Source organism: Tremella mesenterica (genome assembly GCF_000271645.1).
Source record: "Tremella mesenterica DSM 1558 unplaced genomic scaffold TREMEscaffold_1, whole genome shotgun sequence".
Lineage (NCBI taxonomy): Eukaryota > Fungi > Basidiomycota > Tremellomycetes > Tremellales > Tremellaceae > Tremella > Tremella mesenterica.
Genome location: NW_006711225.1, coordinates 1,344,541 through 1,367,062, shown reverse-complemented (window position 1 = coordinate 1,367,062; position 22,522 = coordinate 1,344,541). Strand labels below are relative to the sequence as shown.

The following is a 22,522-nucleotide window of genomic DNA, read 5'->3' as shown; positions in this document are numbered from 1 at the left end:
TCAGGTGATAAGTAAAGAGATCAGTCTTGATGTAAAGTCTCTTAAGAACCTTCACTTTTAGAGTGCTTTGCTTTTCAGTCGGAGGGATGACACTTCATCATTCCATATTTTCCGCATCACCAATCCCACCCCCATCCCATCTTGATCAAATTATTTCAGCCCATCAGAGTAAAAGTACTTACATGACCTTCCTCTTCTCTAATATAACTCCGTTCTGATGTCTCATCCATTCGAGTATCATCAACATATCCAGCAAAAAGCATACGTACAACGTTTTCATGTAAAGCGATAAAGCCTAGAATGGTGAAAAAGCACAATCAACGATTGGATGCAACTCTATAAATATATGACATAATGTATCGTATAATCTACAAATCTAATTCACACTACTTCCTCACTCTCCCCACCTACATCTACATCAGATTCTTCATCCAAGGGAACAGTTTCATACCCTTCTTTATACTTTTTTTCACTTGGTAACAAACGAGAGAGAAAGAATGGTGGAAGGGAAATCGCTAACATTGCCAACCAAGAACTTTGACGTCCTAATGATCCTACGGGATGTTGAGTGGATAGGGAGTAGATCCAACCTGATATAGCTGGTCCGAATGCTCGACCGAATGCCTGGTGTGTCAACATGGACTTCTCCTACACTTGTAGTTGGGAGGGTCGTCTCCTAGTGAGGAAGAGAGGTTTTCTCAAGATACTATTACATGCAACCGTGAACGGTTGTCCCGTCTCCTGGAGTGGAAAGGAGGCAGAGCTCCTCAAGACAATTCAGGGTTGGCAATTTGGGTTTCTTAACGATGTGTAGTAAGACTATGATAAAGGGGTACTTAGAGGAGAGGAGGGAAATGATGGACGAGAGTTGAAGGGGGGATGAGAAGAAAGTGGGGAAGGATAATTTGACTCACACCTGCTATCAAACTTATTGCGCTACCAGTCGCTAACAACTCTGGATAATCGTCAAATGCGCTCATAGTGAGTATATCACACATGCTAACCATTAGCTGTCATTCTCTGAAAGCGACTCAGTTGTTGAAGAAATGAAGAACAAACCCGACCAGATTATCCGTTCCCGGGCCTCGGCGAACAACCGCAACACGGTAGAAGAACGAAAAGTTGGAGACACAGACTTAGTCAAGGAGATGAGGAGCAGAAAGAAAGAGCCAGACAAATAATGTAAGTAGCAAAGTGTGAGTGATTCGCAAGCGACTTAGGTGAAAGAAGGAACAGACACAAAGAGAGATTCACTCACGGCCAACCAAACCCTCCGACACACCTCAAACCCGTTTGACAAATCAAAACCAACCACATACCTCCTCTCCAATGTATCGCCGTCCATTGTGATAAAGGTAATGTCATGGTGACACCTACCCAAGCTAAGAAAGCTATTTGTAATGATTTCACAGCTCCGAAACGTTTTTTCATGATCGGCAAAAGAAGTGGCGCGGTGATGATGTAAGAGAATGCAGCTGCCGCGTAGAGGAAACCTATGATATCTACCTAAAGGATCTGTCAGTATACCCTCTTAACATCTAACCTTCCAGCTATCATGGCGACTGTGACGAGATGTGACGGGTCTTGCATTGAGTCTGAGAACGAACTCTATTAAATACTGCTGGGAGAGATGGATTCATGTTGGGAAGTAGGTGAATGTGAAGATACGTTTAATGGCTGACTTACCGAAAGACCTAATCCTCCGAGGTCAACATCAGTATAAGTGTACACAGCGAAAATTCCTTCTATGGAGAAACTCGCTGAACGTCAGGATTATGATGTATGAGAAGGGGAGAGAGAAGACGAACTAAGTTGATAACTGAGAAAGACGATGGTGATCAGAGCGAAATGTGGGACTTTCAACGCGGCGGATATAGCTCGATGGTGATCATTCTTCTCCGCTGTGGTATGTATTTGAAGAGAATGAGATGGTGGACGAGTCTGACTTGATCAGTTCGAGGTATCTTAGTTTCCAAGCTGACTGACCTCAATCAAGTATACATAGCTGACCACGAGGGCGATTATAGCACTGTTATGAGCTAGGTCATCATGGAATTTCACCCAGAACTCCTCGACGGATCTTCAGTGAAGCGGGCGAAAGTTTTCAGGTAAGCGGGGAAGGGTATCGTGTGAGAAAAAAAAGACCGATGGAGGGGGAAAATGGTAAAGAAAACGAAATAGCTATATATAAATGACCCACACTCCAGTAGTGACAACACAAGGAAGTGCATAAGGCCATTCCTTCCAGAACTCTGAACTTCCTCCTAATAAGTGGGGTAGACGACCGTAGGGATGTGCCAGTTCACCACCTATGAGGGTGCCGATCATCGTACCAGTGGCAAAAGCGGGTGAAAAGATGGCGAAGATCTTATCCCTGTTAACAGGGTTGGATATTTCCGAAGCGATGATTTTGTTGAGTACCCCACAAGGGTTCATTCCCACTTTTCCGTCAGTCTTTCCCTGTCACACCTCCGCAAAGGCCACTTTTGATTTCGAATCAAGGTTTCCTTCTTTGATTGATAGACTTGCAGTGATATCAAAGTTGTCTACCATTACACGAAAAGCAGATATATCGGAGCAAGGAGAGTGAGAGAAGCATTCTGAGACAAGGGAAGAAATGTGGAACATGTGATGACATAGAAGGGAAGAGGAAGAAAGAGAAGAGCAAATGAGACATAACATACAGATAGCTCGCCAAAGGATCAACTTTCCCACCGACGTCGAAAACCCCACCAAACCCGTTCCTGATATAGCAAACATGAACCCTGCCATTAAGCAAGGTTTCCTTCCATACTTATCTGCCAACCTGGCCCAAGTAGTTGCACACAAAGCTTCGGTAATCATCAAAGCTCCCTCTGCCATCCCGGCCCAAAGCCCGATCTTATCAGGTGCCACCTGGAAAGAAGTGATCATATCAGTCACGATGGGGAAGATCACTTCGTAAGACATTGCATCGCCGAATCGGAGGAAGAGGATGGGTAAGATGAGTTTCCATGGAATGTCAGATGAGTGTGAGTGTGGGTGTGAATGTAGTTGAGATTGAGGTTCAGGAAAGGGGTTCGAGGTGGAAGGAGTGATTGGAGTGTCGGGTAGTCGAATAGCATCGTGGAATGCTTCTGTTATGATAGGTGAAGGGGAAGGATGTCGATGGTGAGTGTCTTGTTGATGGATATTTGGATGAGGTTGCATGTTTCAATGAGAAGGATTGGATCTGGAATGATAATATGAAAGTCTGAATTTTGAGGAAAGAAAGAATCGAGAAGTCTTGTATGGTTGATGAGGCCTTTGCTTTCAAGTGTACAATACAAGTATCGTATGATGCTCGGAATTTTTCTTTGGTCGATGATGGATGATCTCTTGCTTTTTACTCTTTCTAACTCCCTTGCTCCCTCCCCCGCTCCTCTGCTCGTCGAGTCGAGCCTTTGATGTGATTGACTGGGTATATCGTGGGGGAAATGATCCGCAAAAAATCGGCTGATTGATGTCTGTCCTCCTTCCCCTTGTGTCTTCGTTGTCTTGTGTCTCTCCTTTCATGTTCCAACTTTGACTCTCCTCGAATTTTTCAACTTCCTGGGATGATAAAGACTTGACATCGTACTGGAGCCACCGAAGATGGACCGCTAGCGACTTGGCGAGTCCAGTTGCATAGTACGACCATGTCAAGTCAGGCAAAGAACAAGTGACCGAACACTGTCCGAAAAGATCGGAAGGAATCGTGAATGTGGCGGTGCCACTTCTCCCCCACCTCCCACCGGTTATTCACCAGCCGGAACCCTCTCTCCCTTGGCATCCCTTGCTCTTGAAGAAATGCGTAAAGCGACATCTTCATATTGTGTATAGAAATGCTCTCCAACGACCCCCTCTTACCCCCCGACCCTATAAGACCATATGTCAAACCCACTCCTGAAAATACACACGGAGGGAAGACCTACACTCCGACTCACCCGGGGTTATTCCAAGTCGACTTTGGGCCGAGGGACGAGGGAGAGTATTCCAGTCGTCTCATAGCGTGTCGTGTGAGTGTATGCTTGAACGTTGACCGCGAGAGACTTATGAAGTAGGACTTTTCTCCGGGGGAAATCGTGGCTTCGTTGGACAATGCTAGCTTGGCGAATGAGAAAGCATATAGTTCTGTTCAGTTTGGACCGGGGGTAGGGGATCATTTGGAATTAAACTCGGATCTCTTATTCAGTGAGTGATCGTTCGCTTACACTCGTCTTGGACTTTTTCAATAGAATTCCAGGCTCATTCATTTCCCTGATGATCTCTTGGAGTCGGTGGCTGAGATGATGAGTAGGCGACAAGAGGGAGGATGAATGTTTCAGGAGGAGAGGAGTAAGACGCTGATAGTAGTGAACCATTCTTGCTCCCCTAACGTCATGATGGATCTCACTGGTCAAGCGGAAAAATGGTGTGTCCGAGCTTTAGATAAAGGCGTGAAGAAAGGTGAACCACTCACATTCTTTTATCCTTCTACGGAATGGGATATGGCACAAGGGTTCGAATGTCATTGTGGGGCGTCTGTGAGTTTTCCACCACTGCCCAACCCCCTTTTTCCACTCATTTTCTCCCTCTGATTCATCTCTATCCCTCCGAGACTTCCATCTAGCTCGCTTCACATCCTGTTCATGTCTAACGTTACAAAGACCCTCAAATCGTTTCCATCTGCTGTCAGGCGGATCATAAATTGTTCTGTGATGGACGAAACTAAGCCGTAGGACTGCTTGAAGACTATCACTGGCGCGAAATCTCTCTCCTTAGCAGCGTTAGAACGTAGGGGCGGTCTGAGTGAACATATTCGGATGTTGAAAGAAAGACAATTGTCATCAGAAGGACGATAATGGACCCAGTTTTGATTTTTGTAGTTGCTTCATAGTTTGCATGTTGCATGTTGGCGATCGAAGTGCTTTAACGACCGTGGGAAACTTTTCACCGACCTCCACTTGGACACCGTCTCAAGCACCACATGGACAACGTAGTTCTATCATTTTCTACTCTGACAGCATTAATACATACTGAAAATATGCCTGTATTGCTCGAAGGGTGAGCCAAGATAACACTGACATGTACTAATGTCATAGATTGTGTCACTGCAAAGCGGTAAAATATACGGTGGAAGTAAGTTCTCAGCTCTTCCCGACATACTACCGCGGTTTCATTCCTTAGTCCCTGTTACGACTCGAGGCATCATTTCGCCTCGAACTGAGCTCCGTGGCCGGTGGTGGTGTGTAACAAGAGGGAGGAGGAATCCAACTGATATATAGTCTAACACTCCTGTTCCATTCATGGTCAGTGAATAACAACACTTCTTCCTCTTAAACGTAAGAACCGAACTCGATATAACTTGGATAATCTTCAGCGGTCAGAAGGCGTAAGCCGTGACAAGCTGAAAGACAGATATGTCAATGTTCCATCTGTAGGAAAGTAGGAGGGTATATGGGAAGTTGTAATATCATGGGTAACTTTCCTACTTTGAAGATCCTTAGAGGGGAGGATAAGATCAAGTAAGTCTCTCTATCTCATTCAAATTCACAAGAGCCTCGTCCTTCTGTTTACCCTACGTCATATCCCAAAGATAGGATAAGCACGCAATCAGACCAAGGAGTGCGGAGGAGGATATATGAAGAGGGCTTGTCAAATGGAGATGAAAAAATTGTGAACTGGTGGAAGATAAATGCTGATCATCCATTTAGGGTCTATAAAGCTTGTATGGAATTCGACAAAGATGATAATTGTATCGAAAGTTCCACTTCGAAACGTAGTTTTTGTGAGGAATGTTCTTCCATGTTATGGAATTACCATGATGACTGGCCTCATGTGAGTTATCGACGTCATCTCTCTTTCCTCCCTTCCCCTCCCACTTCAATATGTACCTCGTTGGAGAGAGATATTCCCTTCCTCAAATTATATCCATAATGACAGCCGTGATCAAGTGGAAATTTGTCATGCTTGCAAAGTAATGTATGGTGAAAGAGTTGTTAATGCTTAGTGGATATACCCATTCGCTTCAACTATCGATTCACCAAACCCACTTCCATCCCCTCCGAAAGGAACGACGATAATCGCTATCAAACGTGATTCTTGTCCTGATTACGTGCCGTTACCAAAAGGTGCAAAGGATTATAAAGGTTATGGACCTGGGGATGGGATAGAGGTGAGCACAACGTGTCGCTCACCACATGTGCCCCATCCTCATTATTGTTACTTCGTCTGCCCCGCGCCTCTTCTCTTTCGCTTTCAGTATACATAGGGATGTCGCCCTGCTCGTACAGTCTTATTTTTTGGATTTTTGGATCGACGCAGGATCAAAGTCGAATCTCCATTTGATATTTGCGTTTGTTGAAGGCAGCGATACTGAGTGCCAAAGATATGAAACTGACACATAGTCGTGGCATAAGAAACATGGTGCTTGGGTGGAGTGAATCGTCAATGAGTTTTATAGAGTGAAAGTTGGAGCGAAGTACAGTTCACAATGCAGGCAGTATAGCAGTAAATAGTCTACTGAACACGTCTGGTATGAGTGATGATAAGCCTGCCATTGCCAACGCTGTCCATGCATCCAGCTTGCCAGACCACCTTGGAAGCCTTCGTGATCACCGAAACAAGCTGGAATTCTACGAACCACAAATCCCCCAACTTCATATCCCTTGATAATTTACCTCTATATTCCTCCTCCTCCTTGTTTCTTCTGTTCTACTTAACAAACTAAACATCATGACAATCTTTGTCATAAATGAACAAGGTCTGTCTTCATCTTACTCTCCCCTCCCCTTCTTCGTCCACCACCCACACGTCAATTAACAAGACGCGTCTACGCCATGACCCAATGCTGATTTCCCAGTTGATTTATCCAAATCTTGTCAATACCTACGTCTACCTCATCCTCGTACAGGTCAACCGCAACTATATCTCCCAACTACTTCTTGTTCAAATAGCGGTTCGCGAATTGTGACGAATGATGAAGAACCGGAACGATATTATGGTTTGGTACAAGTCGTAAGATTTAATAAAGGTCGAACATGGTTCATATTACCAGATACTATCGATGGTGAGTATTTACTTGTTCTTCATTTATATCTCTCCTCTATATTTACTTTACTTACTGGCTATGACTTTCTCTCGTCTTTCTTACTTTCCTACTTATGGTATATCTTGAAAGTCAACCACACTCCAGACTCTAGCTCCCAGTCACCTGCTCTCTCCCTTTCCTCACACTGACATTGTGATCATCTTCACAGCTGTACACCGAGTTACGAATACTTGCCCTCAACTCATAAACTTGGAAAAAGAAAACTGATCACTGCTCACACATTAAGCTGGAAAGAGAAATGAGCTGATAACAGTCGGTGATATATTACTTCATATACCTATAGACCCTTTATTCCTCGTTATACCACTTATAACATCCCTTATACCCGTAAGTCCAGCATATCTCCGTGACCTCCCACGATAGATATCTTGATATTCCAACAAAAAAAAAAATCTGACATACAGAATGGTGACTCAAACACTCCATTCCAACCCTTAGAAGACCTCTTCTCTCAATTAATTTCGTCGTCCTCTTTCGCCATCCCTCCCCCTTTTTCGAAAGAACCCCAGAATGGAGATAAGAATGAAGAAGGGAGATATAATCCTGATATTGGGAGATTATTGGAGATTAGGATCATAAGTGATGTTTTCAAATTATGTTGTGATCAAAAAGGTTTGTAATTCTCTTTTCCGTCTTCCCCCTTCTTGCCCTTCATCGCTTCCCCAAGCCGGTAGTTACATCCTTCTACCAGCCTCACCTCATCAGCTGATTGCTTCACTGTTCTTAATGTCCATCCCTCCGCATGATCTCATCAAGGGACTGTCGTTTTGGTAGTATTCTTCTCTGCAAAATCCCAGTCTACCTGTGAGAGAAATTGAAGACTTGACACTAACCCACAGACATTTCTTCTGAAACAGAAATAACAGAAACATATTACCGTCCTTCCCTCTCCCTCATCCTAAACCTGATTCAACAAAAAGTCGACCATTTCCAACGAAACGAATTTCATAAATTTGATCATCTTATACGATCTCTTCTTCGAGATGGTATCCTCGTACACACTGATCAAGGCGATTATGGTTTAGCTACAGGAGTAGAAGAGATGGTTTGGGAACAAGCCAGGCAAAAAGCTGCTGTGGAACATATGAATGAATGGTTAAGTTCTGTCGTTCAGACCGCTTTGATGGATACGTATGAGTGAGTTGTGTTTTTTTTTATTCTTTTTTTTCGAATCAATCATCGTCTTATTCTCCACTAAGACTTGAAAGAAAATGTATTTGGAGGAGGTTCAGCTGCATAATTCTATCATTCAGAAGGAGAATCGACCAATGGTGATATGTCCATGAGGACATTTTCCCTGATTATGATCGTACGGGATAAAACCTATATCATCATACTTGGCCAAAAAGACGGGACTGTCCACTGGTCCATGGAGCTATTTCATCATATAGCCCCACATTTATCCTCCCAGAGTCAGGAGAAAGAGGTGGAAAGAATATTCGACTGATAATAGTTTTTCAGCACTGAAAAACCATTTGGCCAACCGAGCTGCAGCAGATATAATATCATCTCAACCGGTTGTTAACGATAAGCCTAAAGCAGGTGTGAAACGTAAAGCTCCTCCTGCTTCTCGTGGAGTCGAAGTGAGTATTTTTCCCATCTCTTCTGTGTTTTTCCTTTGACCTTTCTACCATGTCACTTTTGGTGGTCCCCCCTGACCTCATCCAATACCACTCTCACTATCCTTGACACTCTTCCCTGTCGACATCTTCGTGTTCTTGTCTCCACACTTCCTGATACCCTTGCCGTCTCACGTCTTCGATTTGCTATCTTCACACATTTTGACACCCTTCCCATCTCACATCTTCGTATCCTCCCTCCCACATCACTTGATATCTTTCCAATCCGACGCCGATCGATATTTGTCCAAGGTGGGTGGAGACTAACGTCTAGATGTTGAAAAAAGTCAATACTAGCAATATGTCAAAACTCACTTCTTTCTTTAAACCTAAACCTGAGAAATAAACTCGTCTTGTTCTCGATCCAACTCATCAACATATAGGTATAACAGTGTCACATGTATCTTTTTACATATCGTTTTTAAGATCATAAATTTATTCTCGTATCTCATCTTAAATGCTGTTATGGCATACATTTTGTTGTCCCATTGAATAATGGACTGATATAATCGAGCTGGACGTTCTTCTCCTTCCTCTTTATTACTCATACTTTCGATCATTGATCGTGCCAACCAAACATCCACGGCGAGATCATCTTTGTGAAACCCGACCACTTGTCAAGACCAATAAGAGTAGAGTTAGAGTTAAGTACTCAAGAATCTTTTCAGTATTGACTATAACCATGTGCAGACATTTAACATTCAACATTCAACTTCTAACATGCGGAAGTTGAGTTTGTAGAAGATCAATTCAATCATAATCATAATCGTAATCTCAGTCCTCTCAAAAACCAAGCTATCAAACATATTCCCGCACTATATCCAACCAAAACTATCAAAGCAATTCCTTCTTTGACGTATATTGTTTCCATACTGAGGTTGATCAACCCGGTTAAGAGGTTCGCCACTAAGAAAATGATCAATCCATTTCGGTTGATCGCTTCTAATAATCCTGGAGATCTTTTATCCATCTTATCATCTCTCTGTGATGAACTCGTGCTGTGTTCTGGGTTATTTCTTTGGTTAACGAAATTCCGTCGGGTTTCAGAAAAATTTCTACTAGTTTCAAGATGACTTCTACCGGTGTCGAGAGAATCACCGCGGTTGTCAAAATGGTTTTCATGTGAAGTGATGGTTTGTGGAGAAAATGAGAAGAATAAGATTTCGATGAGTAGATAACCTAGTAGAAAAGAAGTGTTATATGCGGATATCCATAATACGTATGACAAGTTTGCCATTCGTCTAGAAACGGGTGTTATGAAAGTCACCAGATAAAACGCTAGCCAGAAGGTAAGGGAATAGCTGAATAGTTCCAGAGATAATTCTGTTCGACGTTTTTCATGATCTTTTTCTCGATGGATACGGATGGTTTGGTTGTTGATTTGAAAGGAATGGATGGGATTTGGAATTGGATTCGGACTGGAAGTGGATGTTGAAGATGACGAGGAGGGGGAAGTCGAGGAGGAGTTGAAGGGGAAGGGGGCCATTGATGTCGAGGTCGAGTTATGGTATGGGGGTATAGACGTGAGTGGGGAGTAAGAAGAGATGGTATGATGTACGGATTGTGAAAAACGTAAAATATGTTCACCTGCTGCTAATCCGAGTAGATAGATTGATAAATATCCAGGAAGAGAAACGAGACCTTCTTTATTTTGACTTAAAAGGTTGTTTCGAAGAGGTGACAATACCCAGGTTTGTATACCTGCATAGTGTAAGGAGAGTTGATGGACTGAGAGATCAGCAGTGGTGCGAATTGTTACCATCTCGGTCTAACAATGGACCATGAGGGATACGGACGGTTCACTTCGAGCTCACATTCGGGGTTAAATGGAAGATGTCGTGTGAAAGACGGACAGCACAAGTGGTGAGCAGTGTCAGAATGGAGAATTGTCTGAGTGAATTGTAGTGGAGACAAATGACGTACCTGTCGCAATGAGAAGACCAAGGATAGACCAACGAAGTTTAGTTTCTCTCAATGGACGTAGAAGAATTCCAAAAATAGGCATGAGACCAAGTGTGAAGAAAAAGTTCCAATGCACACCGTATTCCGTGACGTGTTCCTCTCACTTAGCTCAAGACATGAAAAGAAGGAAGACGAGATGAGTGGAAGGTCAACTCACAGGATAATCAGAACCCTTGACCATGATCACTCTTACTAACCCTAGCAATAACACAGGAGCGGATTTCTTCATTGCCCGTAATACTTGAGATAGAACCGGAGTAGGAGGTGAGGTGATGGAATGCGGTAAGAAAGAACGTGAAGAGACTAGACCGAGAGAGAAGACGAAAGATCCGACACCGACGTCCATCTGCGAGTGAGTAAAGTTCATTTCACACCTGACGACAGCAAGACGTCAAGACATTGTTCGTAAGGGAGACGAGAAAAAAACACTACTCAATGATGAGGGGAATTCCGGGAAAGATGATGAGTAGCGCAAGCTTACGAAACGGAGCTCACCACGAGTCGCATGATGTATCGGGGGAATGAGAGCAGTGAGGGGAGTTGTTGTTGTTAAGGGATCGAGTTTGAGGGGAAGATGACCAACTAACCAAACTTGTTCCGAAATCTTCACATTTCCCTTGAGATCTTGGAAATATATTAAAATCCACAGCGAGAATACAATGAACGGTCATGATCATCATATGCGCTCTGTAAACCGACAAAAACGGTAACCTCCCTGCCTTTCCTTCATTCTCTCCCCTCTCCCATTCCAATCTTTGAGTTGGATAATTGACCGTACCATTTCCTAAGGAGGTACTGTCAACCTCTGGAGTGGCCAGGATATCAATAGCTAAATGAGTATGTGTACTAGGTGTAGGACTGTGTCTTCTTTTCCTAGCAGAGAATGGTTCTCCAACTGATAATCCAGATGAAGATCTAGAGAGAGGTTGTGATTGAGCTTGAGCGGAGAGTACTTGAGAAGGAAGAGCAGCATGACCAGGGACGAAAGGTGATGTGGGTGTTGGGGCAGCAGGTTGGGAAGGTTCTTCATCAGAATCAGATTCATCTAACCATTCTCCTTTTTCTTTTTCTTGAACAATATGTTGGTTGGGTTTTCCGCGAGGTTGAAGTATGGAGATGAGAAAGACTAAAGAGAGAATAGCGAGGTTGAAGATTATTGAATGAGAGGAGAAAATCGTGATTGATAAGAGGAGTGGTAAGACGGTTGTGAGATAGTCAACGATGACATTGGGAGTGGTACGACCGACGAGAGAAGCGTAAAGAGCATAAGATGACTATCATATCAGCTTATACGTCAGATGATTATGGACTGAGAGGTGTGGAAGACTAACGAGAGCGACCAAGGAGATAGAGTTGATAGTCCACACATTCTGTCCGGGATTGTTGGATACGAAAGCCTCTTTGACTGTTTTGTAGTCTGACATGGTCGAATGATAGCGTACGTCTTTTCTGCCAGTAGAGCTAGTCCATATCCTACCCTATGATCCTATGAGTTCCATATGAGACGGTCACTCGTTAGGAGTCGATTCATTGTCAATGTCGAATGTTAAAGTTTAAGACGAAGCAAAGTTGGTCACTTGACATCTCGTTTTCCCTTTCCCTTCCCTCTTTGCCTTTGCTCTATTATCTTCTCTCGTAACCTTTCTTGTCTCAAGATGGAAGATCCTTGGGCGGCTGGACCATCCTGGGTCACTCCTAAACCCTTGAACTCACAAGATACACTCCCAGCACCATCCACTTCACCACCACCAGCACTGGATCATGCCGACCCTTGGGCACGTCCGACGGTCATACCTCCTTCGACCTCACCTGTCACTTCACCACTCCCTAGATTGGAATCACCGCCTTTGAAGAGTCCTACTTATATCCCCGAATCTAACTGGGGTGGAGAATGGGGGAAAGAAGCAGAGGACAGATCAGATACTGGGTTAGTCGAAGTGACGCCCCAAGACCTCAAAGTCGATCAAGATGTAGCAACTGAGAAAGAAGAACCAGAAGTCACTGTACCATTACCTAGACAAACAGAGGATAATCAAGCTATATGGACTCTAAACAGTCCTAATATCGACCCTGCTTCCCTTCCTCCACCCCCTCCTCCAGAAGAGAACACATCTCTCCCAGTGCCCTCTACTCCCCCTAAGATTGATATCATCCCACAAGCCCCATTCTCTTCTTCTTCTCATCATTCCCATCTCTCACATACTCCCAGTTTATCCATACATTCGCCTCATTCTTCAACATCTCGACATACTCCCTACCATGAGCAAAGAGACGGTATACCGTCCCCTAGACCAGGATCAGATTTCGGTGGGTTTACAGATATAAACGCTGCTGACCCTTGGGGAGGGGATTGGGGGTTGGGGGAAACAGGACATTCACGTACGAATTCTGGTTTCGTAACTCCTGAAATACAAAATGTCGATGATGATAATCATGAAGGCTGGGGAGGGGTGCCTGTGAGATCTAATAGTGTGATACCGAGGAAAGAAGATGATGAATGGGAAGAAGCACAGCGAAGGATATTAATGAGAGAACAACGAGCGGTGAGTCTTGAATCACTATGTAACATTATTATGAAACTCATATTTCAGCCACAGGTCAAAATTGTAGAGCTACAAAGAGAATGGGGTGAGCTGGTAGAAGGGGTGATAGGGTTGGATAAACTTCCTGTTTTGACAGAAGAAGAACAGAGAAAGTTGGACCAAACGATACGTCAAACTGATGATGATGTGTAAGTATGACCTCTTACCCTCAGTACGAGTACTCTCCCTCCTGACCTTACTTCAAGACTCTACTCAACTTTATGTCTACGGATAGAAGGGTATAAATGAGAGTCAAAGAGGCTGATGACAGTCATGAAACTCTAAGAAGTCTCAGTGTTATCCCACCTAATATCAACACCTACCCTCCTGTCATATCCTCTTTAACCACACATCAATCCCTTCTTTCCGCTCTCCAAAGACCTAATCCGACTCCTCAAACCTCCCTGTTAAATATAACCATGGCTCGTCGTTCTCGACATAAAGAATCTTTTGGTGATGCCGATTCCCCCTGGGGTGGTCGATCTCGACTTGGAGAACCCGAAGTACCAGTTCTGGAAGCAGTAACCAATGACGAACCACAGAAGAAAGGTTGGAGTTTCTGGGGTCGGAAGAACACACAGGATAAACCTTTGGTCACCTCCGGCGGGGGAGTCTTAGAGGTGAAGACCGTTGATGGGGGGACAACTTCTTTGGCTCAAGGGAACTCTCGACCAGAATCACCAGCCAATAATCCCCTTCAGCCCGATATCATCCCTGAAGCCTCATTTTCCGCCATACAAACACTCGCACCTATCCAACAAATACCTTCCGGTCCTGTCAATTCTATAGAGTCAACTCCTACAGCCCAAGCAACCTCGACAGCTAAAACAACCCCAACAGTACAACCTCCTCAAAATGCTCAGAATGCCCAAGGATCACAGCCCTCCGCTTTTGGAAGATTTTTCGGTCGTATTCGTCGTCAACCCTCCGGCTCAAGTGTCAGTAAAGAAATCGACCCCAAAGATATCGATCCCAAAGATATTGAACTTTCCGCAGATGATTTTACCTTTCTTGATCAAGTCCCATCACTTTCTTCACCACCACAGGAAAAAGGTGTTGGAGATTTATTATCTCTTGAACCTTCTCAATCTATTAAAGGAATACAAGATATATTATCTAATAAAAATACATCATTACCTCAACCTTTAGCTCCACCTCCAAGACCTAATAGTCGTTTAAGTTTTACTACCATCTCTGAATTCAAAGAAAGTACTGCAACCTACGGAACTTTAGGAAATACTTCGATGTCAGGAAGTAATGTAAGAAATGCTCCAATTGGAAGAATAGGAACTAACAACAATACCTCAAATCCAAAATTCGTAGCTCGTATGACCTCTCAACCTGTACCTAAATCAGACATCGATTTATTAGGTGGATTAGATTTCACCGATTCTCCAATCAGTCCAAATACAGGGTCTTCAACATGGGATGAATTCTTATCACCTGGAACGTCAATACCTAGAATCTCAACACCACCTGTTATACCTAGATTATCTAGTCCTCCAACTGTTAACGTTTCACCTCAAATCACTGGTAGTTCTATAAATACGTTTTCTTCACCTTCAATGATACAGAGATCAATAACGCCTTCTTCAGTGATATCATTTACTTCTGTACCTTTACAACCTTCTCCGATTAGACAATCACCAAAGAAAGAATCTCCAACGCCCGTACCACCTACATTGAATAATCATACTCTCTTGTCTTCTCCTGATGGAGTCGTCAGCTCCAAGTCAAGTGGTCTCGTTCCCGCTCCTATTATTGTGGCAGGTCCCAGTAGTCATAATCACTTTGCTTCTGACGATTTTGGTGATTTCGGTGATTTTTCATCATTCGATTCATCTCTTCCTTCCATGACACCACACACCTTTTCTTCACCTTCAAAAACACAATCACAACTACTCCCTCAGTCACTCTCTCAAATCCATATTCATCCCTCCCCCGTACCTCACCGACCACCTCATTTAGGTACATCCACTTCACTCACTCAAACTCTGGTCAATGACGCTATAGCTGTCAAAGGTCGTCGATGGCCAGCTCCACCATCACCTATCGCACCGATGATCGAACCTCCTCCTGGGTCCAATACGCAGCCAGCAACGGGTTTTCCATTTCTCTCTCCTCCCGGATCTGGAACGATCTCAACAGGGTTTCCCTTCCTTCCTCCACCATCACAACCTGTTCCAAAAAATCAAGTCGATCTGTTGAATCACACTTCTGACCAGAATTCTTTAGTGGGGGAATATGAAGTTCCTTCCACTTCTCAAATGAAGACGTCCTTACGGATGCAAGGTGTGATGGAAGGTTTGATACCTACCCCTAAAACTACTCATGGGGAATTAGGAGGATCGAATGTTAATCTTGGTACTAGAGGGATAGGGTCAGGGTCAGGGTTGGAACAAGAGGAGAAGAAAGATATGAAAGAAACAAAAGGTTTATCAGCACAGGATCTGAGTTTCTTTGATAGTCTTTGAAATGACAATATATACAATCATTCAAACTGTCTTCTATTCTATTCTCACTAACCTATACTATCTACACTGTGGACATTACCTAGTGTCCTATGAGATATTCGCGATATCTGTGATTTTCAAGCTATTTCTTAAACTCATCGTGAAGTCATAAATCATTCAATCGTACTCCTCCCCTTCCCTCATCCGCTCCAATCTCATCATCTTCGCCTCTTCCCTCAACCTAATTTGAACCCCTTCTGCTAACTCCCAATTCCAAACATTCAATTCCGTAGCTTTCATAGCTTTCCAAGGTAAGAACCACCATCCTTTCAAACCTACCAATTCTCTATTTCTCTTACTACCATGATCGTACGGTTTTACATCGGGTAAAGTGAAGACGATCTCCCCCTGACCTGGTGGACCGAGTGGTACGAAAAACCATTCTTGTTCGGATAGTTCTAACAGAGATTGTTGGAGGGTTGTAGGGATGGGTTGAGATTTAGATTGAAGTTTGAGAATGGTTTTTTGGATTTTCATATGAGAAAGTTGACGACCTCTGTCTACTGCTAAACGACCGTCTTGGATTAATAGGAATGAAGAAATGAGTAGAGCCTGAGATCAATACACGTTAAGTCATGGATGAGAAAAGATCATTGAGGCGTGGAGTAGGAATGAACGATAAACTTACTAAGCAAATTAATGATAATAACCCTCCTACTAAAACCATCACCGTAACTCCTGCTCTTGAATCCTTTTCTGGATCTAATACGTCTAATCTTCTCCAACCTATCCATAGACCTCGTACGTACCTACCTACAGGACCAGCAGGTAATATCCATGACCATGACCATGCCCACCATTCTTTCAATGTTGGATCTGTCCTGGATAAATGGTATGCTTTGAAGGTACGTGTAGTCAGAGGTTTGAGAAGGGGTAAGGAGAGGAGGAAGAAAATGGGAGGTGAGAAGAGAAGAAGAGTGAGGAATAGAGGGATATAAGGTGCAGTGAGACAATTTGCGAACTGACATCAATTTCCTTCTCTTTTTTTGAATGAAAAACAACATCAAAAGACACCTCCGTTTCCTTCACAGTGGTCGATGGGATTGAAGTGTGAAAGATGTCAAGGAGAGGAGTTTGAACATTATAAGGAGGATTCATGTGAGAGATAACTGACAAAAGCACAATGATGATCATACCCTACTCTACAAACTTTACACGTAGAACAATGTCTCGTCCTAGCAGGTTTCCACCTTCCCTTACATTCATCTTTATAACATCTTTCTATTTTGACATCACCCGGATATTCCGGAGGTCTTGAAACTTGGAATATGACACGTCGGAGTTGAATATCATCTGGTGGATCACGTGGAGGGATACCTTGACGAGAAGGAAGGAGATAAAGTCGGAGAAAAAGTAATGTGAGTGTACCGAGTGAAATTGAAGCAAATGCAGAGTATGTAGCACCTAACAGGGGGTGTTGAAGAGTCTTGCCGATGAAAGTAGCTAGATAGTGTTAGTGTGAGAATATAGGAGATACTCCGTGTGCCATGTTTTGGAATGTTCATATGACAAATGAGGAATGACGGACGTACGACCAATCTCAAATGTACATATCTTCCATGCCCAACTGTATGAATTAGCGGAGAGCAATAAGGGGACATGTGGTATACTGACAAGAAGTAGGTTAATAAAGCTGGAGGAAGTAATTGTTGTACCGCCCAAGTAGCTTTGTGACCACTCATGGTCTGATCACCATCACTTTACCTTTGCTCGACGTTGTGAAGGTGGTGCGTGGGGTGGTAAGATGGAGCCCCGCCTTTATGATGACGTGTCAAAACCCTCTTTCTCTGTGCTTATCATCCCCATCCCCATCCTCCTCTTAAAGTCCAATGTTACCTATGGCGTGACGTTGACAGTCAAGCCCCACCTTATCCTATCTTTCCTCCCATGTTACTATCCTAGTGTCATCACATTCTTCAACTTCCGGAACGCAAAAGACAAAACAATAATCAGTCGTATTCCAACAACTGATCTCAGGCACAAAGTGGACACCTCTGACCCCCGCCGTACGCCGGGTGACATCTCTTGTTCACGCACCAAATACTTTACTCAACATGAGCCACCGTTCTAAACACTCTCCCGAAAAGGGTAAAGACAGTCAGTCTCTTATTTATCTACCACCCAATCTTAATCTATCGTAATAAATGTATGAACGATCACACATGGCTGATATAAACTAGAACCTTTGCCCACTTCCGTTCCCTCCCTTCACACGCCCTCTGCGACAGCGGCATTATACAACTTTCGTCTTCTAGCCGCTCTTCGTTCAGACGATCCAGCTCAGGTACAACCTTTTCTCGACGAGCTCAAACTTGTCAAAGGACAAGAAGGGGAAAGTGTGGCCAAAGCTGGAAGGTTGTTAGCTATGGCTGTACGCGTCGCACCAGGTAAAGTGTTACCTCTCAGGTCACATTCTTTACTTCTCGTTGCCAGGCATGAGTGAGATGTGAATGGGCTAATTGTCAACAGTATCAATCGTCTCTGATATACTCGCTTCACCGTACATACCTTCACCCAACATACGTTTAGAACAAAACTCGCCAGCGACAGCTTTGCACGTGGCTTCTCAAATTGGACGAGCGGACGTCGGTGCGTCGTGTTCCTTTGTCCCATTCTAACCATATACGGTGACATTCATCCTGGAGAGTGGATCATGTCTTATTCGTCGTGTCTCCATCGGGTGTTCAAGATGAACACGAATATGAAGGAAGTCAAGCAGTTGACAGAGCAGTCGAGATGTTACTCAATCATCCAAAGATCAATGATACTATTCGAGACGAGCAGGGGAGGACGGCCCTTGAGTGCGCTGCGAACACGGAAATTGCATCTTTGGTAGAAGGTGAGCTCTGACAAGCACGCTCAGGAGGATCCAAGCTTACGTCGAGACTCGAGGGCAGCTCTTCAAATGAGATTCATAGCACTGCTAGCTAGCTATGTGTCCAGTCCTCTGAGCTCCGTCGACGAGGCTGCTAGAATGTCAGAGTTCCTCTCAAGTCCCAGGTAAGCTATTGAGATATCTCAGTTTCGGACGTCGAGTTGACAACTTCAGGGTGGACATACTCAATCTCAATGCCCTCGATGAGAGGAGTGGGACCAGTCTCCTACACGAGGCCGCTCGGTAAGCTACTTCTTGTCAAGAAGCGTCAGCTAACACCCAGTCGGCGAGACTTACGACTTGTCGAGCTCTGCGTCAAGCGCGGTGCAGATGTTTTCGTGCGCGATAAAAGAGGAAGGAGGGTGTTAGAGGGCGAAAAGGGCGCAGATGAACGGATCAAGGCGTTTCTGAGGCAATGTCAGTCACACCTCTAAACATACACGCGGAGCTGACCCGAACAGTCAGTAATCAAGACAACCTTGTTCAGCCAAAGAGTGATGGCCGCCCTCCAGATTTACGTGGCTTTTTGAGCAAATGGGTCAACTATCGTAGTGGCTGGCGCTCGCGATGGTTCGTATTGGAAAATGGCGTCCTCAGCTATTGTATGTGGTGTCTTCGACGGACGGTATGATATTGGCTCACTTCAGACCGCAATCGAGAAGAAGAGTCAGTGGCTTGTCGCGGGTCCATCGCTATAGCTACGGCATCTTTCAACCCATCCTCCGATGGCTCTCGTTTTGAGATTTCATCCCGAGTATCTTATTCTGCTCCGAAGATTATCGTCAAATCCGCTCACCGAGCCGAGATAGCCCGCTGGATTCAGGCCATCCGACTAAATCTCGATTATTACTCCAAAGGTGGCCAACCAAGCAAACGCACAGGCTCGATAAACTCTTTAACTCCGACTACAGAGAAACCAGCCAAGTCTGCTTTGCGCACATTACCTCCACCGGACACGTTCTTATCACCTGCATTGCAACGTTCCACCACCGGTCTAAGTGGGATCAGCATTGCCACTCAACGCACAATTACGAAGGATGAATCTCCCGACATGTCCAATTTAGGCATGGAAGATGACAATGAGGAGACTATGTCAATTTTCGAGGCTGCCGATAAAGAGAGCTTGACTGGTAGTGGTGAACCAGCTCAAGAACAACATGGTATACCTCACGAAGCATCGTACGATATGGGCGTGCTCTCTATCAAAGCTCAACTCGATACGACAATTCAGCTCATGGAATCGCTCCTTGAGCCTTTGCTTAACCAAGCATCTTCGTCTCTCCCTTTAGGTCGAGATGTTTCTCGCAACGCAGCAATAAAAGATGCGTTAAGAAGCAGCATGACAACATTGGGCAACCTCATTTCTCACCAGAGTATCATGTCTCAAGATCGGGAAAGATACCTTTTGAGCAGAATAAACCGTGAAGTTGAAGCCCGGAAGCTATGGGAGGAAAACATGTTAGCGGTGGCTCAACAACAAGAAGAAACCGATAAACAACTCACTCTGGCCGCAAGAGACAACGAGAAGAAACGTCGAGCATTACGTCAAGCCAAAGGTGTCTTAGCAGAGATAACGGGATCAACTTCTGTGCCCACTTCAAAACCTGGTTCACCAGGGAAAACGGGGTTCACACCTCTTCATCCACCTACTGGAGCGGAATCAGGTATTCTCGATATCCCGTTGACCCCCGGTACAGCTCCATCCTTCTCGCCTGGAATATTCCCAGCCTTGTCACCCGGAAGTACGAGACCTAGTATCAGTAATATCCAAGAGGTGCAATCGGTTTTGGAGGCGGCAGATACCGATACTGAAGATGGAGATGACGAGTTTTTCGATGCTATAGAAACGAACAATATCCCGAATCTGAGATTACATGAGAGTATAGCTCATCCGGAGAAAGAAAGACCGGGCACACCAGTTTCTGCGGATAGAAAAGTAGATCTTCATAAACCAAAAAGTGGCACGATCCATGAGTTTTTGGCGAGAAAGAGTTTGGAACCTTATCTGCACGTAAGGAATAAGTTGCCTATTGATGATGATAAAAGGCCTAGTGTTTCACGTGAGTTATAAACATCTCTCAATCACCCGGCCCCCCCTTTCTCTCACCCGTGTTGTCTCCATTCATAACTGTCAGAAGAAATGGAGATGTCGTCTAGTTCCTGTCCTATTCACTCCGAACTTGGGCTGACATGTAGTCTGGTCCATCCTTAAATCCTCTGTCGGCAAAGACCTCACCAAAATCTCATTCCCCGTTTCGTTCAACGAATGTACTTCCATGTTACAGCGCATGGCGGAGGATATGGAATACGACGCATGTCTCACCGTCGCCGCTGCTGAGCAAGATTCGTTGAAACGATTAGCTTTCGTGGCTGCTTTTGCCATGTCGAATTATTCAAGTACGATAGGGAGGATTGCCAAGCCGTTCAATCCGCTCTTGAGTCAGAGTTTTGAATATGCTGTTCCGGGGAGGTATCGATATATCTCGGAACAGGTATCTCACCATCCTGTGAGTCTCCCCCGTGCTTCGATTTCCTTTTATCTTCACCCTACCTCCAATGAATGAGTCTCCGGCGGTTTCTCCTGTTGAGTGTTACTGCCTCGCCCACACCATCTACACGGACGCGACCAGTTTCAGATAGTCGAACAGCCAGATAGGCTGGAAAAGCGATACGGCTCATCGATGAAAAGTTAACGTTTGAGATAGGTGACAAGCATGGGGGAGGCATGATATGAAGTCGAGAGTTTACTTACACCCAGCCAATTTCTGCATGTTATTCCGAAGCTCCCACTTGGAATTATTACGGCGAAGTCGACGCCCAGAATAAATTTCAAGGGCGTTCCTTCGAAATCCGTCCTACAGGTGTAGCACACGCGGAGCTCATTATCCCTCGTTCGTGGACCACGAGACATCTCAATTATCCACCCGCTCCATCAGAGTATGAGTCCAACGAAGAATTGGTCGTGGAGCATTACTCATGGAAGAAAGTAACGACAAACGTGTCGAACTTCATCATGGGTACACCTCTGATTGATCATTATGGAGATTTGGTAGTGACCAATCATAGGACTGGAGAGACTTGTACGTTGACTTTTAAACCTCGTGGATGGAGAGGGAAGGATGCTTTTGAGATCAAAGGGACGGTTAGGAATGGGGATGGGACGGAAGCTTGGGATATTGCTGGGCGTGAGTGCATCATATACGTCCCATGCTTCCACTTTTACTCTTCCTCACGTCACCTCTCAGGTTCGAATCCTTTTCAACTCATGTGCTCCCCATCGCAGTGATCCGCCAATCTCTTGACTAGCGTCCTTTCCTTTATCACGTCTTCCGACAACTATCATGACAAACTGGCAATGTTATCCGCGGATCAGTACCCACAGACCATCTCTGTCAGGTGTAAAACTGCTGGATCACTGGTGGCATCCACTATTCATGGATACGCCAAGTAGGAAAGAAATGAGAATTGACAAACAGGTTGGGATTCACAACTCATCGCACGTCAATCTGGCAAAGGGAATTTGCCACTTGATTCCGCGACAGAAATCCAACCGACTCAACAAGAGTATCTCTTACTTTGGCGGAATAGCGAAAAACCAAAAGCTCCGTTCAACTTGACGCCATATGCCATCACTCTGGTGAATGCCACTTCAACTCCCCCCAACCCCCCCCCTCACTTCAACATGCATACCTTTCCGCCTCTTTCTGACATCATGTAGCATGTAGCATGCAAGCAACATGTAGAAATCAACTCGGAAGCGATACTCGAGTAAATAATACACGCTCAGCCGTCACCCTGATCAGTACAGTACTCGAGTGCTTGACAGTGAGCAAAGGTTGAACTCTGAGTAACTCTTTCTTAACCCTCACAATCACTTGTGA

At 44.5% G+C, this 22,522-nt stretch overlaps 8 protein-coding genes across 8 annotated transcripts in view; 5 read left to right on the top strand and 3 right to left on the bottom strand.

Moving 5' to 3' along the window:
- Window positions 1–381: 381 nt before the first annotated feature.
- TREMEDRAFT_58418 (uncharacterized protein) lies at window positions 382–3,189 on the bottom strand (the record flags this gene model as incomplete). Its single annotated transcript, XM_007001200.1, has 8 exons — window positions 382–624; window positions 915–999; window positions 1,259–1,506; window positions 1,687–1,760; window positions 1,809–1,941; window positions 1,987–2,080; window positions 2,201–2,441; window positions 2,685–3,189. The coding sequence occupies 8 exons, from the start codon at window positions 3,187–3,189 to the stop codon at window positions 382–384; spliced, it is 1,623 nt and encodes a 540-aa protein (XP_007001262.1).
- A 653-nt stretch (window positions 3,190–3,842) lies between these two features.
- Window positions 3,843–4,841, top strand: TREMEDRAFT_25509 (uncharacterized protein; the record flags this gene model as incomplete). Its single annotated transcript, XM_007000572.1, has 4 exons — window positions 3,843–4,016; window positions 4,062–4,191; window positions 4,354–4,523; window positions 4,719–4,841. 4 exons carry the CDS (start codon window positions 3,843–3,845, stop codon window positions 4,839–4,841), a joined length of 597 nt encoding a protein of 198 aa, XP_007000634.1.
- Window positions 4,842–5,436: 595 nt separating this feature from the next.
- On the top strand, window positions 5,437–5,820 carry TREMEDRAFT_20116 (uncharacterized protein; the record flags this gene model as incomplete). Its single annotated transcript, XM_007000379.1, has 2 exons — window positions 5,437–5,504; window positions 5,616–5,820. Coding segments are annotated over 2 exons (273 nt in total), but the record flags the coding sequence as incomplete, so codon positions are not given.
- An 894-nt stretch (window positions 5,821–6,714) lies between these two features.
- Window positions 6,715–9,055, top strand: TREMEDRAFT_58416 (uncharacterized protein; the record flags this gene model as incomplete). Its single annotated transcript, XM_007001199.1, has 7 exons — window positions 6,715–6,742; window positions 6,842–7,048; window positions 7,344–7,417; window positions 7,495–7,702; window positions 7,930–8,227; window positions 8,544–8,673; window positions 8,984–9,055. 7 exons carry the CDS (start codon window positions 6,715–6,717, stop codon window positions 9,053–9,055), a joined length of 1,017 nt encoding a protein of 338 aa, XP_007001261.1.
- A 414-nt stretch (window positions 9,056–9,469) lies between these two features.
- On the bottom strand, window positions 9,470–12,095 carry TREMEDRAFT_58415 (uncharacterized protein; the record flags this gene model as incomplete). The annotated part of the gene is made up of 5 exons (XM_007001198.1): window positions 9,470–10,437; window positions 10,633–10,768; window positions 10,829–11,017; window positions 11,259–11,945; window positions 12,003–12,095. The coding sequence occupies 5 exons, from the start codon at window positions 12,093–12,095 to the stop codon at window positions 9,470–9,472; spliced, it is 2,073 nt and encodes a 690-aa protein (XP_007001260.1).
- Window positions 12,096–12,326: 231 nt separating this feature from the next.
- Window positions 12,327–15,727, top strand: TREMEDRAFT_58414 (uncharacterized protein; the record flags this gene model as incomplete). Its single annotated transcript, XM_007001197.1, has 3 exons — window positions 12,327–13,214; window positions 13,263–13,402; window positions 13,525–15,727. 3 exons carry the CDS (start codon window positions 12,327–12,329, stop codon window positions 15,725–15,727), a joined length of 3,231 nt encoding a protein of 1,076 aa, XP_007001259.1.
- A 156-nt stretch (window positions 15,728–15,883) lies between these two features.
- Window positions 15,884–17,448, bottom strand: TREMEDRAFT_58413 (uncharacterized protein; the record flags this gene model as incomplete). Its single annotated transcript, XM_007001196.1, has 6 exons — window positions 15,884–16,318; window positions 16,395–16,492; window positions 16,520–16,727; window positions 16,881–17,209; window positions 17,299–17,333; window positions 17,381–17,448. 6 exons carry the CDS (start codon window positions 17,446–17,448, stop codon window positions 15,884–15,886), a joined length of 1,173 nt encoding a protein of 390 aa, XP_007001258.1.
- Window positions 17,449–17,820: 372 nt separating this feature from the next.
- The window catches only part of TREMEDRAFT_70659 (uncharacterized protein), a gene marked incomplete at its 5' end in the record, with an annotated part of 5,510 nt that continues 808 nt past the window's right edge, over window positions 17,821–22,522 (top strand). The window contains 12 exons of the mRNA XM_007001944.1: window positions 17,821–17,863; window positions 17,947–18,153; window positions 18,236–18,355; window positions 18,498–18,605; window positions 18,652–18,766; window positions 18,816–18,884; window positions 18,925–19,058; window positions 19,103–19,243; window positions 19,289–20,701; window positions 20,838–21,148; window positions 21,400–21,826; window positions 22,118–22,278. Of these exons, the coding sequence (XP_007002006.1) occupies window positions 17,821–17,863; window positions 17,947–18,153; window positions 18,236–18,355; window positions 18,498–18,605; window positions 18,652–18,766; window positions 18,816–18,884; window positions 18,925–19,058; window positions 19,103–19,243; window positions 19,289–20,701; window positions 20,838–21,148; window positions 21,400–21,826; window positions 22,118–22,278 (3,249 nt within the window). The remainder of the gene's footprint in view (window positions 17,864–17,946; window positions 18,154–18,235; window positions 18,356–18,497; window positions 18,606–18,651; window positions 18,767–18,815; window positions 18,885–18,924; window positions 19,059–19,102; window positions 19,244–19,288; window positions 20,702–20,837; window positions 21,149–21,399; window positions 21,827–22,117; window positions 22,279–22,522) is intronic.